Below are 20,122 nucleotides of genomic sequence, written 5' to 3' on the forward strand. Positions count from 1 at the left end.
AGTTTTTTATTTTTAAATGTCAGATATTTACACAATTAGAGGTGACCCAGTTGCCCCAAAAACATCTTCAGAGGCGACTCTCTATTAGTCACTACTAAATTTGGAGCCAAAATTTTGGTCATAGCAGGAACTAATAATTCAGGATTTAGTGGCAAAAATTAGAGGCGACTCGAAAACGTCGCCGTTAAAATTTTATATTTTGTAGCGACTTACTAGGTCGCCACAATAAATATACCATTTGTAGAAATAAATAAAGTTGCTACTAAATATCGCCACTAAAAGACAGATTTCTTGTAATGTTTGAGTTTCCCTGGGTAACACTTGACTGTTACGAAAATAAAGTTTTCAAAAATATGCAATTATTGATAAAAATAGAGTTGTTTTAGAAATGTATTAATATATCAAGTAATTTTGATGAACTAGTGACTGCGACACATCTCAAAGACATTGATATTCTCTTATGGAATTTTGAGGGTCCTCCTCAAAATTCTGCCCATGTTTGGTAGATGATCCTTCGGCTGTTTGCGGATAGTAGGCCTTGCTGAACCTTCTTCGGAATTTTGAGAATCCTTCTCAAAATTCTGCCCCAGTTTCTTAACTGATTACTAACCGTCTGACACATATTGGCGTTGGTTGGACTTGCTCCGAAATTTTGAGGGTCCTCCTCAAAACTCTGCCCCGGTTTCTGAGCTTGGGAAAAATGAAAAAATTATTATGATATGACTGAACCTATAAGAATGCCTACGTATCCCCTCTTAAATGGGAATTAAGTCAAGTGTAGTTCAATTATATCAAATGAGGAAATGTAAAGTATCTAAGCATAGTATCTCTTGACTGCGTCTGAATTGATCAGATTTGGCCAGACTTCTCCGTCCATTTCTGCAAGTATGAGTGCTCCTCTTGTTAGTACTCTATGAACCATGTATGGACCTTGCCAGTTGGGAGAGAATTTCCCTTTGGCCTTATCTTGATGTGGGAAAATTTTCTTCAATACCAGTTGCCCTGGTGCGAACTGTCTTGGTTTGACTCTTTTGTTGAAAGCTCTGGACATAGTACGTTCATCCTCTTTCCATCGATAAAGGCCAATTGTTCATTGCGACTCCTAATCCACTCCGCATCGCTGAGTTCAGATTTCTGTATGATTCTCAAAGAAGAAATCTCCACCTCGGCTAGGCTGACAACCCCAATACTATAAACCAACATGTAGGAAGTTGCCCCGGTTGATGTGCGAACCGTGATACGGTACCCCAATAGAGCAAAGGGTAACTTTTCATGCCATTGTTTTTGGTTCTCTACCATTTTCCTTAGTATCTTCTTGATGTTTTTGTTGGGGGCTTCTACGACTCCATTCATCTGAGGTCTGTAGGCTGTGGAATTCTTCTGCTTGATTTTGAAAGCTTCACATATAGCTTTCATTAGATCACTATTGATATTGGCGGTGTTGTCTATAACAATGGACTCGGGAACTCCGAATCGGCAGACAATACGATCCTTGACAAAATCTGCAATGACTTTCTTGGTTACAGCTTTGTAAGATGCATCTTCTACCCATTTCGTGAAGTAATCAATGGCTACCAGAATAAACCTGTGTCCGTTTGAAGCTTTGGGATCAATTGGACCAATAACATCCATTCCCCAAGCCGTTAATAGCCATGGAGAGCTTGTTGCATTGAGCTCATTTGGTGGCACTTTTATCATGTCGGCATGCACTTGACATTGAAAGCATTTGTGGACATACTGAATGCAATCTGTTTCCATGGTCATCCAAAAGTAACCGGCTCTGAGTATCTTCTTAGCCAAGATGAAATCATTCATATGTAGACCACAGGTCCCAGCATGCACATCCTCAAGTGGCTTAGAAGCTTCCTTCGCGCAACACATCTTAGTAAACCCAAATCAGGAGTTCTTACGTACAAGTTCCCTCCACTATGGAAGAAGTGATTCGACAATCTTTAGAGCGTGAATTTCTGAGTGTGATTTGCATGCTCTGGGTATTCTCCTTTTGATAAGTATTCTTTGATATCATGGAACCAAGGCTTTCCATCTGCTTCTTCCTCGACATGAGCACAGTATGCCAGCTGATTGTGGATCCTTACCGGAATAGGATCAATGTAGTTCTTATCTGGATGTTGTATCATGGATGACAAAGTGGCCAATGCGTTGGCAAATTCATTGTGAATTCTGGGCACATGTTGGAATTCTACCTTTGTGAATCTCTTTCTCAATTCCTGCACATGGTGCAGATATGGAAATATCTTGGAATTCTTGGTGGCCCACTCTCCTTGTACTTGGTGCACTAGTAAATTTGAATCACCGATCATCAGCAGCTCCTGAATAATCATTTCAGCTGTTATATTGAGCCTTAATATGCAGGCTTCATACTCTGCCATGTTGTTGGTGCAGGAAAATCTGAGTTTAGCAGATACTGGATAATACTGACCCATTTTTGATATCAAAACTGCTCCAATGCCTACTCCTTTGAAATTTGCGGCTCCGTTAAAGAAATCCTCCAACCGTCATACTCTTCGGTAATGTCTTCTCCTACGAATGATACTTCTTCATCAGGAAAATACGTCTTCAAGGGATCGTATTCTTCTCCCACTGGATTTTCAGCAAGGTGATCTGCCACTGCTTGTCCCTTGACCGCCTTTTGAGTCACGTAGACGATATCAAATTCACTCAATAATATCTGCCATTTGGCCAACTTTCCAGTGGCATGGGTTTCTGGAATATGTACTTCAGAGGATCCATCCTGGATATGAGGTATGTAGTGTAGGCACTAAAGTAATGCCTCAATATTTGGGCTGTCCAGGTCAAAGCACAGCAAGTGCGTTCAAGAAGAGAATATCGTGCTTCATAAGGTGTGAACTTCTTACTCAAGTAATATATGGCATGCTCATTTCTTCATATCTCGTCATTTAATCCGAAAACACATCTGAAGGCTCCATCCAATACAGATAGATAAAGCAGCAAAGGTCGTCCTCGTTCTGGCGGGACCAAAACTTGTGGTGTGGACAGGTACTCCTTGATCTTGTCAAAAGCTTTCTGGCAATCCTCGGTTCAGCTCATTTCATCATCCTTTCTTAGCATCTTGAAGATGGGTTCACATATGACTGTGGACTGTGCTATGAAGCAACTGATATAGTTGAGACGCCCAAAGAAGCTCATCGCATCCTTTTTGCTCTTAGGTGGTGGTAACTCCTGAATAGCTTTGACTTTAGTCAGATCCAGTTCGATCCCTCGACGACTGATGATGAATCCCAATAACTTTCCTGAGCGAACCCCGAATGCACACTTTTTGGGGTTCAATTTCAGATTGTGCCTCCTGAGCCTGTCAAAGAACTCTCAAGTACGTTATGTGATTTGCGGCCCTCTTGGATTTGATAATGACATCGTCCACATACACCTCTATTTCTTTGTGTATCATATCATGGAAAATGGTTGGCATTGCTCTTGTGTAAGTGGCTCCAGCATTCTTTAGACCGAATGACATCATCTTGTAACAATATACACCCCATGGTGTAATAAAAGCTGTCTTCTCTGCAGCTTCTTCATCCATCCAAATCTGATGATAACCCACGAAACAATCTACAAAGGATTGGAGTTCATGCTTCGCAGTTATTGATCATGATGTGTATATTTGGCAGTGGAAAATCATCTTTGGGACTTGCTCTGTTTAAATCCCGATAGTCAACACATACTCTGACCTTCACATCCTTCTTCGGAACTGGCACAATGTTAGTTAACCAGGTTAGGTATTCAACCACCCTGAGAACTTTGGCTTTGATCTGCTCGGTAACTTCCTCCTTGATTTTTAGGCTCATGTCTGGTTTGAACTTTCTGAGTTTCTGCTAACTGGCTGACACATGGGATTAGTAGGCAACTTGTGAGCTACTATGGAAGTGCTAAAACCGGTCATGTCATCATACGACCATGCGAAGATGTCCTCATATTCCTTTAGGAATCGAATGTACTCTTCCTTCTCTATTGGTGACAAGTGAATGCTGATGTGTGTCTCTTTGACGGTCTCGGCGTCTCCCAAATTTACTACTTTTTTTTGTTCAGATTGGACTTAGGCTTATTCTCAAAGTTTTCAACCTCCCTGATAATTTCCTCGGGTATCTCATCTTCTTCATCTGAGTCACTATTCTCATATTGCGTTGCCTCATTACATGTCACAATCACTGGTTCATCAGTAAAAGTAATAATAGCGCCAGGGACTCAGGGGGCTCGGGATGGTATGGCGGTCCAGTACCTGAGAACAGCTCCCTTCACCACAGTCTGAATGGTGAGGCCTTCTTCCTCCCCCTCCTCAATTATGGCACCACAATCCATGTCCTCATCCTCCAAGAATGAATTTTTCAACCCAGCTAGTGCTTCTTCTTCCGCAGTTCCCCATATTATGTCGGCCTGGTGGAAAGCTTATTCCAAACGTGGCACTGGCTGCTCAAGAGGGTATGGTCCATGCCATGGAGGCGACCAATCATTATACTCTTGCCATGTATACTGGTATCCGAGCCCAAAAGTGGTACCATGATTTTTCAGCTATATTGGCTTGGTGATACCTTGGAGGTTTTTTCCTAACCCTTTGTCGGGTTTATATCCGGACCATGCTAGTATGCTTTTTATTTTGTTACTCCACCACTTATCCTTCTCGACAGCATTGACCCATTCTATGTGATGATAGGTTTCCCCTCCTAGCCTTCTTCTATATCCAATGGTTGGGATGGTTTGACTAGTGTAGATGGGGTTACTTCCATCTCCATGAATGATTACCTCTTGGCGGTTCTATTCAAACTTCACAGCTTGATGTAGTGTGGAAGGCACGACTTCAGCAACATGGATCCATGGGCGGCCCAACAGAATATTATATGAGGCTGGTATGTCAAGCACCTGAAATTCAACGTCGAACCAAGTTGGCCCCATCTGCAAGCAAAGGTTGATTTCCCCAATCGTGGCCCTCTAGGACCCATCGAAAGCCTTCACATTCATACTTCCTGTCCGTATTTCATGGAAACCTTTGTCCAACCTTTTCAGGGTGTCCAATGGACAAATATTTAGGCTCGAACCTCCATCAACCAAGACCTTGGCAATGAACTTTTCTTCAAATTGCACTGTGATATGCAGTGCTCGATTGTGATTCAAACCTTTGGGCGGTAGCTCATCTTCGTGAAAGATAATCTTATAGCTCTCCAGCACTTGACCGACCATGTTGGGCATTTCTCCACCAGTGATGTTATTGGGTACATAAGCCTCGCTCAATACTTTCATCAGAGCGTTCTTGCGTGCCTCTGAACTGCAATAGTGACAGGATAGATATCTGAGCAAGGACTTTGTTTAGATGGTCAACAACAGAATACTCCTTTGCCTGAACTTTCCTCCACAAGTCATCTTGCTAGGTCTCAACGACAGGCTGCCTAGTCATGGCCTCCTTACTTGAACCTCCCAGGTGTTCAGGTGTATAGACTCTTCCAGTTCTAGTCATCCCCTGTGCAGTGTCAGATTCCTCTATCTTGGCTTTCCCTTTTTGCCGAGCCTTGGCAACATAATCCCAGGGTATTGCTTTTGAGTTGAATAGGGGTGTGGTTAATACTGTCACAGTAAAAGGTGTGACAACTTCTACTTCAAAGGGAGCAGAGGTGGCTGCGGGCGAAGCTACTTCTACCTTGAATTGAACTGATGCAGTTACCTCAACATCAATAGGTTCCTGAGTCTGAACCACAATAGGAGTAAGTGTGACTGCAACCTTAAAGTCATCGCCTTCTCGAATAAGCCCGATCAACCCCTCAGGGTCTCATTCTTCATTTGTCTCTATCACATACCCCATCACCTCTGTGATCAGGGAGGGGATTGTTGCGGACATTGGGCGCGCCTTCCTTTGCTTGTATGACCTTGTTGTCAATGAATGTTTGGATCTTATCCTTTAATGTTCGGCACTCAGCAGTGGTGTGCCCTTTCACACCGGAATGGTACGCACAAGTTTTGTTCGGATTGACCCATTAGGATGGATTTTTTAATGCTACAGCAGGAATAGGAGTGACGTATCCTGCGGCTTTCAACCTTTCATACAGTTGGTCGATGGGCTCAGCAATGGCGGTGTATTGTCTGGGTGGCTTGCGGTCGAAGTTGGGTCTCGGTCTTGGATAGTTTTGGCGAGCTGGTGGTGATTGGAAGTGGTATGGTTGGGAATTATAGGTGTGATGGACAGTGGCTAGTTGGGAATATCTGGGAGATGAAGGTTGATATGTAGGCGGTGATGCTTGGTATGTGGGTGGAGGTGTTAGATATGTAGGTGGAAGTGTTTGATATGTGGGTGGAGGTGTTTGATATGTGGGTGGAGGTGTTTGATATGTGAGTGGAGATTTTGGGCCCTGGGCCACCATTACTGCCGCAACATCTCTCTTCTTCGATATGCCACCCGATTGTAGTGCCTTATTCGTGGCTTGTAGTGCCCAAAATTCATTACCATCCCGCTCGTGATTCCTTCCTCGATCCTTTCCCCGAGTTTGATGATGTCAGAGAATTTGTGATTTTTGATAACTATCAACCTCTCATAAAATTGTACATCCTGTGCCCTAACAAAGAATTTATTCATCTGTTCTTCGTCCAAAACGGGCCTGACCTTGGTTGCTTCAGACCTCAATGAGTAGCGTACTCACAAAAAGTCTAAGTAGATTTCTTCTTAAGATTCTGAATGTAGAAGACATCCAGTGCATTCTCTATGTTGAACCTAAACCGGTCCATAAAATCTGATGTCATACTTACCCAATTGGACCATTTCTTGGGATTTTGACTAATATACCAAGACAAGGCATCCCCAGTAAGACTCCTCATAAAGAGCTTCATCCGTATCTTTTCATCTTTCCCGACCCCGACAAGCTTGTCACAATAGGTCCTTAGATGAACCCTGGGATCACCTGTACCATCGAACATTTTGAACTCGGGAGGTTTGTACCTCTCTGGCAGTTCGACATCCGGCTGTATGCATAGATCTTCATTGTTCAAACCTTCTATCCCTCTATCACATTCAACACTTTGAACTCAGCTTATTAACTTCTTGAGTTCTTTAGCCATGTTTTTAATGAGTAGGTCCTTCTCGGAGGATTCTAGTGTATAGGAGATTGGTTGGGTAGAATGAGATATAGTTTCCATATATATGGGGTTACTTTGATGGGTGTTAGGAACTTGGTTGTAGTGATGGTCATTGGTGGAGTTTTGTGGATCGGGAATGGGTTGTAGTATGTTTTAGGGAGTATGGTAAGTGGTGGTTGGTGGGTACTGAATTGGTTGATGATGATTATATGGCGGAGTTGGTATTGGTAATGGATTGAGATTTTGGGGTGGAGTTGCATATTGATTTGGTGCGGTAGGATTTTGTGGCTGTTGTTTTTGTGTGTTCTGAGGAGGTGTTGGGTTCTTCGTGTTTTGTTGGTGGTTATTGGGGACACTGAGGGTGAGTGACAAGTTATCCAAGTTTCGAACCTGCTCAAGTTCTCCTTGTAATTCCAGTATCTTGTGTTCCAGTCTCAAGACTAGATCATTTGGGGCCGGAGTACTATGGCCATCTGAAGTCTCTGCGTTCTCAATATTTTCCTTTCGGATTCTACTTAAGTCATCCATCTTTGTCTTTCCTTTGCCCTGTGTGTTGCTTGGAGGAGGAGGAGGTGGAGGGCCTATGGATCTGGTATGATATGCTGATGAGGCCAGTATGAGTGAACCAACCTAAGGGGATGGGAATAATAATAAAAATAAGCAAAAACAAAAGGTAACAAGTCAGTGAGGATTCTAAAACATTTGCAGTATTTAACCACATATTGCGGAAACATAAATTTGCGCCCTATTTTGGGAACCTCGTTGTGCCCGAGGTAGTCCTAGCGACAAATAAACTTGGAGAACTTTTAATGCCAATACATGCTTCATTTCATAATATAAAAATAGTCGAATCCCAAAACAACACTAAGATAATAAAAATAAGTCACTACTGGCACTTGGCCTTATTACATTTTAGGAAAAGTAAGTAAATCTAGCCTATTTGGTCCCAGAAGGACCTTCCCCATATTCTATCTTCCAGACTCCAACATATAGATCCCCCAGCTCGCGCAGTCCTAACAGCAAGTAGGCTCTGGCCAGATGTCCTCCTTCAGCTCCTTCAGACTTCTTGCAGTTTTCAATCCTCTTTATGACTTTGCCTTCCAGCTCCACTATTACTCGCTCCAGGTATTCTAGTTTTCTGTTGGAAGTAACTACCATTTCTTTCCACTCCTTGATCAACCTCACATTCCTCTCATGTATTTCCCGGTGCTCAATCTCAGAGTCGTGCACCCTCTTGCGCAACCTGTTGTATTTGACTTGAGCTTCAGCTTCCTTATCTATGATTATGTTCCCTCGACCAGTCCCCGGTGTCACCATTCCTTTCAGATTGTCTTCCAACCATGCCAGGTAGAGAGGCTCGCACCCTGCATGATACATGTCTGGCTCAACAGTGCTTTTCTCCATAATGATTTTGTAGTGCCACCTGTGCTGAGCTTGGCACTTGTAAGGGATGTCGTCATCTTGAAAGTCTGCCCTGAAATGACTCATCGTGACCACCCTCGGTACAACCTGTTTTCTGCCCCCTTGCCTCATAACTCGCATGGGGACATATGGGTATATTCCTCTCAATCAGCACCAAGTGAGGAGCATCCCTGGACCTGATAATAAACCCGTCTGTTGGGAACCATTCAAACATCCACTGCACCTGTTCCTCGGTCAGATTATCGAAGAATTCTACCCATTCCTTGGCGCTTTCCGACTGAGCAAATCTATCTGGAATATAAGTCATCTGCTTAGGGTGATTGAAGGCAATGTAGCCGTTTCAAGCCATTTGCGAAAATTCTTGACGATAGCAACCCTTTTGGAAATGCTCCAGCAACAGTAACTGCAGCAACAAATTACAACCCTCGAAATGCTTGACCCCTCTTTGACAGTGCTCCAGAGCCCTATAGTTGTCAGTTATGATCATGGGGACTATGGTATATGTCTGACTATTAATCCCTTACATCAGAGTCTTGGCGACCATAGCCAACCTAGTGTGGATTCTTCCCTTTTTCATTGGGAACACTATCAAGCCTAGAATGCACACAATGAATACAAACACTCTGCGGTGGATGTGACCCAGAGAAGTAAGAGAGATCTCATCATAGTAAGTACAGAAAGACTTGCTATTGTCATACCTCTCGTACAAGCATTCAAACGGTATGTAGGAGTCCTTCAAGCACACTAGGTTGACATTCTTCTTCAGCCCCATCATCTTCAAAAATCCCCTACCCATATGATTTTTTGGTAACAATAGCCCGGGACTGTCCCAAATTAATCCCGCAAGCCCTCCAATTTTCTCTAGAAGCGGTGTCATTTCTATGTCACTGAAACAAAACACAACTCTTTCAATATCCCAGAATAAGGTGGTAGCTTTGACCAATTTGTTGTTTGGCTCAACATCTAGCAAGGAAGGCAGGTTACCCAGGTACTTTTTCACATGTTTCTTGTCGCTTAAGGAAAGGTCCTCCTTCCAATATAGCAGCAATGGTGGGATGTTGCTAACCATACCGAATCTGGGGACCTCGTGCCTCATTTTCTGCAAAACAAAAGGGTTAGACCTTACCCCCACCGGACTCGACTATTTATACATTTATGATCAACATATCCGCATTTAGTTCTCTAAATTAATGCATAGAACGTGGTTGTGTCCGTTGGGATTATGAAAAACCCGATGGACTTTGGATAAGGCTTATCTTAAAGGATCATTATGTGGACAACATAACTGATCCGACTAGGTTTGACCATGATGCAGGCACAATTTTAACCAGAGTAAGGTTTCTATGGGGTTTTAGACTGGTACCCTCAAGCGAACAACTCGAGGGGGAAGGCACGAAACCGTCGACTGCACTACTGATTGACTGGTTTTACCGTAAATAAGCCTTTTCGAATTTAAGGGTAGTAAATAGGAAGATCGCAACCACTCATTAAAGCGTTGCTATAGGATTTGATACGCACGAGTGGAATATGATGCGGAGCATGATTTATGCAGCAATTAATAATATGTAGTCAAGTATTTTCACGTAGGAAAAATAAATACAACATTTAAATAATTGAAAGACAGTTACAGGAAAAAGGAAGCAAAGAGACAAGTCAGTTTTAGGGCAATAAATCATAAATGCTTGAAAAAAGAGATAGTTAAATTCAAATAAGGTAGAAAGGTACGGGATAAAGCATGCTTGGACTAATTTGTAAAAGATGAGTTCGTTATGGTAAGAGCCTAAAGGCATCCCCAGCAGAGTCGCCATGCTGTCACATCCCATTTTTCTCCTCGCAGAGAGAGGTCCGGGTTTCTACATTCCATGGGGTATGATAACTCATTTCCTTTTGGGAATTGGTATTTGAAGAGTCGCTACCTAATGGATTATACTGCATTAGGGCACATAGAGTAATTAACTCTTGGATTGGTTTGCATTACCAGAGATTAGGGGTAAGGGCTCGAAATAACTTCGAGGGGAAGGTGTTAGGAACCCCTCTTGGTCCACAACTATGGGTCCCGGTTGTACTCATATCCAAAAATTAGTCCATTACAAATAAACAATTGAATCAAATAGGTTGCAAGTAAAGCACGTTGGATAACTCAGATAAAGATTTTTTAAAAAAGTTGTATAAAACAAGGCTTTAACAGAAAAAGGAATTTTGGGAAAGGAGGAGTCCTAGGTTGGTTAGCCTATAGGATTACCCCACACAATGTCCGGTAAACACTCCTCAATGAGGGGCTACATGTGACATTAGCGCGTAGTCATCATATCCCATATCTACCCTTCCCATCCCCTTAGTGTTCATTTAAAGCGAGTGTTTGGTCAACGATCTCTATTGCGTGCTGTTACCTGTCCCTTCTTAATGGTCCTGGAGGAATTTAGGACCTCTATCTATAGGTGGTTCTAGACAGACCCCTAAGGTTTTAAAGGTAAAATACTAAGGCGATAGGCAATAACAATTAGGACTCTTAGCAAATAAGAACAAAAGGGAGCAATTAGGGGCTCAAAGTTTCCTCCTCAAACAAGGCACATAAATAGCATGACTCAAGCACAAATAAGGTCTTTTTTTAAACAGTATCCTAAGGTATAATGTCTAAGTGAATATATAGAAAACATGCAATTTGTTTTATAAACTCAGAAGTAATGACCTTATCAGTGGCCTACTGATATTTTAGAGCCTGTTAAAAAGATCAGAATGACATCAAGTAACAAAACAGTTTCAGCATTGCAAGTTTTGGAAACGCCCTATAGGCTTGCCTACGCGTGGAATACTGATGACTACATTTTATATAGAATGAGACAAGGCAAGTTTAAAATGGACTCTTTTAATCTCTATAGGCATGCTGTCTAGGGCAATTTTAAAAGAACTCACTTCAAGGAAATATAAACCACTAATTGAACTGATTTAGAAGTGAACTAATCGTTATTCAGATTAATTATTCAAAATCAAACTAGTTTAGATCTATAGGCAGAATTTGACGTTGTTACCTATGGGCATGATATCTAATTTTAATACTGATTTTAGAAGCTTACAGGCATGAACACACGTAAACACTTGTTATAACAGAATTTGGATTGAATTATATCCTATAGGCATGGCATCTACTTGTGAAACTGATTAAGACCTATTAAACATGATTTCTATTATGGAATCATTGAGACCTATAGGCATGATTTCTAACATAACAAGATACAAAAGTCCTATAGGCAGGGTTTCTACTTATAAAGGCAAACACAGCAAATTGAAAAGTCCTATAGGCATGGTTTCTACCCAGATTATCCACAAACATGTAGCTACCCCACCCTTATCACTAATTACCCCAATTTACAAGTTATTATAGACCATATGAATGAATTACATAAGTAAATAAGAAAATAAGAATTTATTCTATAGGGAGCCTAAAGATAGGCCCAGATTTTCCAAAGCCTCCAATAGCCTCAAATGCCTCAATTCCATAGACAATATCATAGTCTAGGTGCATCAAAGTTCCCTAAGGATCTCAAGGATCTCGGGTAGTGCTTACACCTAGACTTGATAACCAAAATTGAATAAGTGCAATGTGGAAGGGACAACCTCAGTATGCCAGAGTTTAGAGGGTTCTCAAAAGGATCCCAAGGCAGTACACATACTGGAGGGGGCAGAACTTATTGACTTAGGAGTAGAGTGAAAGTGCTTGACACAAGTTGAAAGGTTTTAGTGGGAAAACTGTACTAAGAGGAAGTTTGTTTGAAATAACTTAGTAAAACAACAGAGACAGTTTGAAAATATAGTGGAGGAGCAAACACAACACCTTTAAGACAGGTTCATACACAGCCAGGGGTCACAGAACCAAAACAGGTTCAATAGTCAGGGGTCAAGGGATTTGGGGATACATAGAACACTTGATCGTGAACACATAACAAGCAAAGGTTCTGGGAATTGGTGCAGACATGCTCAGAAATAACTGACCAGGCATAGTCACTGAACCAGACATAAAGAACAAACTTACATACAGGGGTGATAGGGATTTGGGGGTACACGAATATAAGCACATAACAGGTAGAGATAATTGGTGCAGACATGTTTTTGAAACAACACAGCGGGGGTAATCTACTGATCCTAAGGAAGAAGAACATATAACATGCTAATAATGTAATCATATCAACTAAAAGTTTCACAACAAAACCATAAATAGAAGCAAACCAGAAACAGGATGAACTGAAGCAATAAAAGAACCATATTGTTATTGGAACTTGAATTGAAACTAGAACATACCAGTAAAGAAGACATTAAGCAAAGTGAAAAAGCAGGAGAACACAATGGTGAGCCTTGGCTTGCAGCCGACTAACTTAGAATAGTAGCAATTAGCACAAAAGAGAGAGAGCAGAAGGTTTAAATGTGAGAGAGAGAGAGAGCTTTTGAACCAAGAGTGTTCGTGTGTTTGTGCTAATAAGAGAGCGTGTATATATAGTTTGAAAGTAGGTAGCAAATAAGGTAAAAATCAAAGTTCATTAGTAATTATGGGGACTCAGAATCAATCTATCATGACCCAAATCAATGGGCCGCGACGGGTACCCGGTACCTTACTAAAACGAGCACCAATGTAACATATCTTTCTTATTACATCATCATATAAACGTGACATACGAGCCTAATAGGCCAATATAATCATTTATTAACTCAAAACATAGGCCGGCAAGGCCGTACAATCTTTCACGTACACGACATATCTCTACAAGCCTCTAAGAGTACATAAATATCATAAAGGTTGGGACAGAGTCTCGACTTACCAAACAATACACGTCTAAATCATACTAACCAAACGAGCAACTCCGAAGCAAATGGAGCGCACCAACATCTTCCGTTGAGCTGATAGCCTACTTGGAGGGCTCTCGACCCATCTATCTGGACCTGCGGGCATGAAACGCAGTGTCCCCAGGCAAAAGGGACTTCAGTACGAATAATTCAATGAGTATGTAAGGCACATAAATAAGTACATAACAAACATGGAAGAAATATAGAGTAATTGACTCAACCTGTATGTCTGGATAACTCTGTAAATTATAAATTAATTTTAGCATCATGCATATGTGTATGAATGTCATGTCATGCATAAGTACATGTTTCATAACATTATCAGCCTCTGAGGGCATCCCATCATGTCATATCAGCCATTGTGCGCAAAATCATCATCGTATACCAACTGATCAGGTGGTGGTGCGTATATAACGCCATAACCTTTCCCATATCCCATATATATATATATATATATATATATATATATATATATATATATATATATATATATACGTATATAACGTCGTTTGAATACATACATATATACACGCATATAATGTCGTTTGAATCATATTTTAGCCACTGTGGGCAATATCATCATCATATACCAGCTGATCAGTGCGTATATAACGCCGTAACCTTTTTCCATATTCCATATACATATGTTTACATATATACGCGTATATAACGCCATCTGGTCATGGGTCAATGCACATGTATAAATGAGTGAAATGCATGAAAAATACATAATGATCTTGATATTTCCTTCCGGATAAACTTTTCCAACTGCGTATTATTCTGAGATCCATGAACAGGAAATAATAATATTTTTCATGGGGAATCAAGAATATAGACACCCCTAATAATACTATGAATAGAGTAATTTATGAAAACTGTGTATTTGCTTATTTTTTCAATATAATTTGGACCATGCCAAAAGAAAGAAGGGATAGCCTTAACATACCTGGAGTAGGGAAAACTCCGTATAATATTCTTAAAGAAGATGACACCGTACTCCTTTAGAACCGTAAAATTTTACGTTGCGAAGGCTCTAATAATTTCTCGTTGGAATCGATTTGGTCTCGAGAATTTTGGTTGGAAGTTAGGCTTAAGTTGTAGCGTTTGTTTCTGAAGGATTTTGTGTTAGAAAAAAAAAGTTGTATATAATGAAGTCAAATGAAACAAAGCTTTGTGTAAAGAAAACCAAGCGTTTGTTTCCCTAAGAATTGAATTCAGAAGAAAGACTATAACTTTAATTAGTTAGTCTCTCGCCAAAATGAACCGTCTTTAAAATAGATGAAGTTTTATCTATACCTATAATGTTTACACGTTGGAAGGCACTAATCCTTTAAAGAATTTTAGTGTTTACACGTTAGACCAAGTCTTTCCTTGCTTCCACGTTATGATTGGGGAGGGTGATTTTAATTTATCCACTTATTAGTTAACCGGGTAATATTTCGTTATTCGGTAATTAATCTATTACCCGCATAATTTAAAAATTGACTCAACTTAATTAAATACTACTCTCTTTTAACAAACCTTGTACACCTTACTATCATGGCCATGTAGTACCTTGTATGGTACTACTCCATAAATATCGGGTAATTTTAGCTCGGGCCGTATTTTACCCCAACATGCCAAACTTCGATAAAATTCGTTTTCTTCGATATTACTTACCCTCTTACCTTCACGAATTTGCTCATCACTTATAATCCTTATAATCCCCAAATAATCATTTCCTTGGACTGATGTCAATTACCTTACGACAAATTCAAAGTACATTACTGCAGGGTGCAACATCGTCGTAACTTATTACTGAGAAGCGTAACATCACCGTAATGTAATACTGTTGGGTGCAACACTGTCGTAACTTAATACTGCAGGACGCAACATCAATCGTAATATATTACTGCAGAGCATAACATTGTCGTAATATAATACTGCCGAACATAATATCAACGTAATAATGCGGGGCGTAACACAATCAATCACGAAATCAAGGTAAGTACTCTTTTAATCGAGGAGTCAACTTCAAACGGTAATAAATATGTGGAAAATAAGGAAGAAAATCGTATAAGGCTGAGCATAACAAATAAGGAAATATTTCTGCATAGTACCAGTAACCAACATTTTGAGCCGAGGGTCTCCTGGAAACAGCCTCTCTACCCTTCGAGGTAGGGGTAAGGTCTGCGTACATATTACCCTCCCCAGACCCCACTTGCGGGATTATACTGGGTCGTTGTTGTTGTTGTTGTACCAGTAACCAACATGTAATAGAGGCTAGGTTCAGCATATTTCAATCAAGGAAACGACTTAAAAAATCAATTAATAGCATAATTGACCGTAGAATAAGGTGAAAAAATATTTTACAAGGTTAAAAAATCAATAGAGATATCACGCGAAATCAGTGAAAAATCAATCACAAAGACTGAAGGATTCAAAAATGGAAAATAGCACTGATTTAGCACCACTTTATAAGAATAAGCACATAGTAAGCAAAAACCAGAACTCTAAGAGGTCGAGTAGGACAAAAATCATATATAAATTAGGGATTCATATAGAGCATAGTCTGAATTAGTAGAATAAGCATGATACAGGTAGGAGAAGTGAAGAATCAAAAACATTGATGAACAAAATAGGGCAAAATCACACAATAGGCAGGGATAACCATAATTAGGAACCTTAGCAAGCAATCATAGGGTAAAATCACAGAATCACAGAAACATATAGATTAACTGAGCACACTATCAAAACAAAACTCATAAACCCAAGATTGGAACTAAGAAATTAGGGTTATCAACATAGGCAAGTTGAAAAGGTAGTAAAATCATAGAATCAGTCAAAATATGCAAGAGATGGAAGTTTAAATATAAAGAATCGGTTTAAACAAGTTTTTAGAAGAAGTTCCGAAAACCCTAATTTTAGAAGAAGGTGAAAACACTTTGAAATCGATGATTCTTGTAAAGAGTTACAAGGAGAGTGTAAAACATCAAAGAAACAGACTCAAATCATTTAAGAATCGTACAGATCTAGGAGATGTAAGCAAAAATTAGGGTTTAAAAAGAAACCCAAGTAAAGATGAAAGAACTTGTCTAAAATCTCCAAGATCGTAAAAATACAGCAAGATTTTGCTTGAAATCATACTGAAGTAAACAAGAACAGACCAGATGGCAAACCCTAGATGCAAGTTAGCATGACCCAAGGCTCTTGAAGGCCTTAGAAAAGGCGAGCATGGTAATAGAGGAGCCATTGGAGGCTTAGGAATTGAAGGGAGATTACCGGAAAAGACCAGAGAAGAGAGTCAGCGGTTGAGGGAGCTAGGGTTAGGTTGAGGGGTTGAGAGAGGAGAGGACATGAGAGAATACAAAGGTGGAAGATTTGGGAAATGAGATAGGGTTAGGGGCTCGTTGGAATTAAAAATGGTAAGAACGGATGAGGGCCGTTGATCTTTTAGATCAACGACCAGGATTTGACGGGTCTTGGGTCGGGTAGGCGGGTTCAGGGTTTGGGTCGGGTGTTTTTAATCTGAAATTGGGCTGAGGTTGGGTTTAAATTGGGCTACACTTGAAATGTGAATCTGGCTATATTTTAAATAGCCAATTTTCTCTATATAATTTATAATAAATGATAAACAATTTCTAAAAAAATAATTTCAGGTACTAAAATTGTTTAAAATAGATATTTAACCTTTTAAAAATATAGAAAATCAATTTCACGCATATACACGTAATTATACATTAAATGAGATAATATTGCAATTATATGCAATTTAGCTTTAAAAATACGAAATGCCATTATAAAAAATGCATAAAATATTTTAACCCTATTTTGGCATAAATATAGAAATTAAATGACTAAATTACCACAACAATAATTTGAGAAATAATTATTGGGGATTTTATGAATAAAAAGGAAGGAAATAAATCAATTTAAATCCTTAAAATTATGGAAAAAATTATATAAACCTTGTGCATGCTTATATATACTATTTTGAAGGTATTTATGCATATATAAGAATATAGGGAAAAATTGGGTATCAACAGTCCAAACCCGAGTCAAGGGATAGATCCGACTAACTATAACCCCATGAGTCCAATTACGTGATTAGATTTCTAAACCAAGTCCAAATCGACTTTCAAATCCCAAATTTTTATTTTTCAAAATATAGTAAAAACACCCCAAACGTTTCCTTCCAAATTCTATGATTTAGGTGTAAAAGTCCATGAGAAATCAAGATATAATATCAACATCAAGTGAAAATTACTTACCCAATAGCCTTGTGTGAAAATCCTTCTAAAAATTCCCCTCACCAAGTCTAGGACTCAAAATATGGTAAAATGGTCTAAGTCCCAAAATGCTAATCTAATAATCAGTTGCAGATATCGCATTTGTGACCAGATATTCGCAAATGCGACCCTGGACTCGCAAATGTGTAGCCAGTCTACCCAAGAAGATATTGCAAATGTGACCCCCAACTTCGCAATTGTGAAGTTCCCTGCTGCCATCCAAGTTAGCAAATACAACATATCCCTTGCAAATGCGAGGTCCCCTATGGGCAGCCTACCATCGCAAATGCGACAAGGATTCCGCAATTGCGGTCCTTCCAAATTGCAAGCAGACCCTCCCAATTGCGAGATCTACAGCACCAGCAAAATTCTAAAGCTTTCCCAAATCATCTTAAATCAACGCGAAACTCACCCGAGCCACTCGGGCTCCACTAAGCCTTCACATAAGTACATAAACCTCATACAAACTCATTCGCAAGTTACATTCTATGATTTAGGTGTAAAAGTCCATATTTTCATACGTGAAAGTGCGTAATAAATAAATTGATGTAAGCTTGGAAATGAGATATTACATTCTGCATTTTCGTACATTAAAGTTTCGTCGTAAGTTAATCGACATAAGTTCGGGAATGAGATTATTTTGAGATTCCAAGCATTATGCTATTTTAAACAAGTGATAAGTAAATTCGTGAAAGTGAAAGGGTAAGCAAATCGAAGAAAATAAGTTTCGTCGAAGTTTGACAATGTGGGATAAAATACGATCCGAGCTATAAACCCGGTATTTATGGACTAGTGCCATACAAGGTACCACATGATCATGATGGTATTATGTATAAAGTATGTTTAAATGAGTAGTATTTTAAGTAATTTGAGATAATTCTTAATTATGTGGGTAATTGGTTAATTATTAGTTTAATAAGAGATTAACCATATAATTAAGGATTTGTGAATAATTAATAGGTAGGGACAAAGCCCCCTCCCCCCACGTGGCAGCAAAAGGAGAAAGATCTAATGACTCTTGACTTTAGGCAATTAAATAAGTAGGACATGGACAATACAATCCTTGCAAACACGTAGAACGGAAGTTTACATAAGTCATATTTACACTTATCTTCAATTGAAATCAAAATTCATTTGGAGGGGATTTGAAAATTCAACAAGACTCTATATGTAACAGCACCAGGAATTCTTGGTTAAGTAAAATTTCATACGAAATTATACGGCGTAATAGCAACGAGATTTTGCTATTCTAAGGGAGTACGGTGCAATCCTTCTCAAGAATATTATACGAATTTTTCCCTACTTCGATCTGCTGTTATGTGATTTGTCGCAATTGACGTGCATTAAAGGGATTGTCAAGAGAATCGTCCAGCATATGTATGTTAAGGCTATCCTTTCTTTCCTTTTGGCATGGTCTATACGATACAAATGAAACGAGTAAATGCACAACTTTCATAAATGACGTTATTCATAGAAATGCTAGAGATGTGTATGTTCTTGATTCCCCATATGTCTTATTATCCTATCGTCTATTCATGGGTCTCAGAAAATACGTAAGTTAAAAAAGTTTATTTCATGACATTACTCAAAGGCATAATGGAGATTTTATTGGCGTAATTCTCATGCATTGCATTCATTTATACATATACATTGATCCATGACCAGATGGCATTATATACATGTATATATGTATATATATGTATATGGAATATGGGAAAAGGTTACGGCGTTATATATGCACCACCACCTGATCAGCTGGTATACGTTGATGAATTTCTCACAGTGGCCGAAATGATATGATAGGATGCCCTCAGAGGTTTGATGATGTTATGAACGCATATATCCATGCATGGTATGACATTTATACGCATATGCATGATATTATAATATTAAATGATTCACAGAGCTATTCAGATATACATGTTGAGTCTTTTACTCCATGTTTCCCTCATGTCTATTGTTTACTGATTTTCATTCCTTACATACTCGGTACATTATTTGTACTGACGTCCGTTTTGCTTGGGGACGATGCATTTCATGCCCACATGTCCTGATAAATTGGTTGAGAGTCCTCCAAGTAGGATATCAGCTCAACAAAAAATATTGGTGCGCTCCATTTGCTTCGGAGTTTCTTATTTGGTTAGTATGATTTAGACATGTATTGATTGATATATCGGGGCCATGTCTCGGCCTCATGACATTTATGTACTCTTAGAGGCTTGTAGACATATATCATGTATATGAGAGATTGTATGGCTTTATCGGCAGTGACAGAAACATCAAAATAATATACAAAATCATGAATCGAATACCAAAATGTATCATATATATTTAAAACTCAAGAACGTCAGTATTCACAACCAAGTGTCTGGTTCTTACCAAACTAACGCGGAATGAGATCAAACTTTGTACACAAGGTTTAAATGACAAAACGGACCTATTTCAAGTCCCAGAACAAAAACTCGAATTTGATAGCCACAAAGTCAACCCTTGGTCAAACTTAT

The 20,122-nt window shown here is 39.5% G+C and overlaps 1 protein-coding gene across 1 annotated transcript; it reads right to left on the minus strand.

Moving 5' to 3' along the window:
* Positions 1–1,952: 1,952 nt before the first annotated feature.
* Positions 1,953–2,444, minus strand: LOC138889926 (uncharacterized). The gene has a single exon (XM_070173272.1). It carries the CDS (start codon positions 2,442–2,444, stop codon positions 1,953–1,955), a length of 492 nt encoding a protein of 163 aa, XP_070029373.1.
* Between the last annotated feature and the right edge of the window lie 17,678 nt (positions 2,445–20,122).

The sequence above is a fragment of the Nicotiana sylvestris genome, chromosome 4 (genome assembly GCF_000393655.2).
Source record: "Nicotiana sylvestris chromosome 4, ASM39365v2, whole genome shotgun sequence".
Lineage (NCBI taxonomy): Eukaryota > Viridiplantae > Streptophyta > Magnoliopsida > Solanales > Solanaceae > Nicotiana > Nicotiana sylvestris.

What these genes read in the sequence shown, in the direction of transcription:
- LOC138889926 (XM_070173272.1), bottom strand. Translation starts at nt 2,444, where the DNA reads ATGGGTCAGTATTATCCAGTATCTGCTAAACTCAGATTTTCCTGCACC.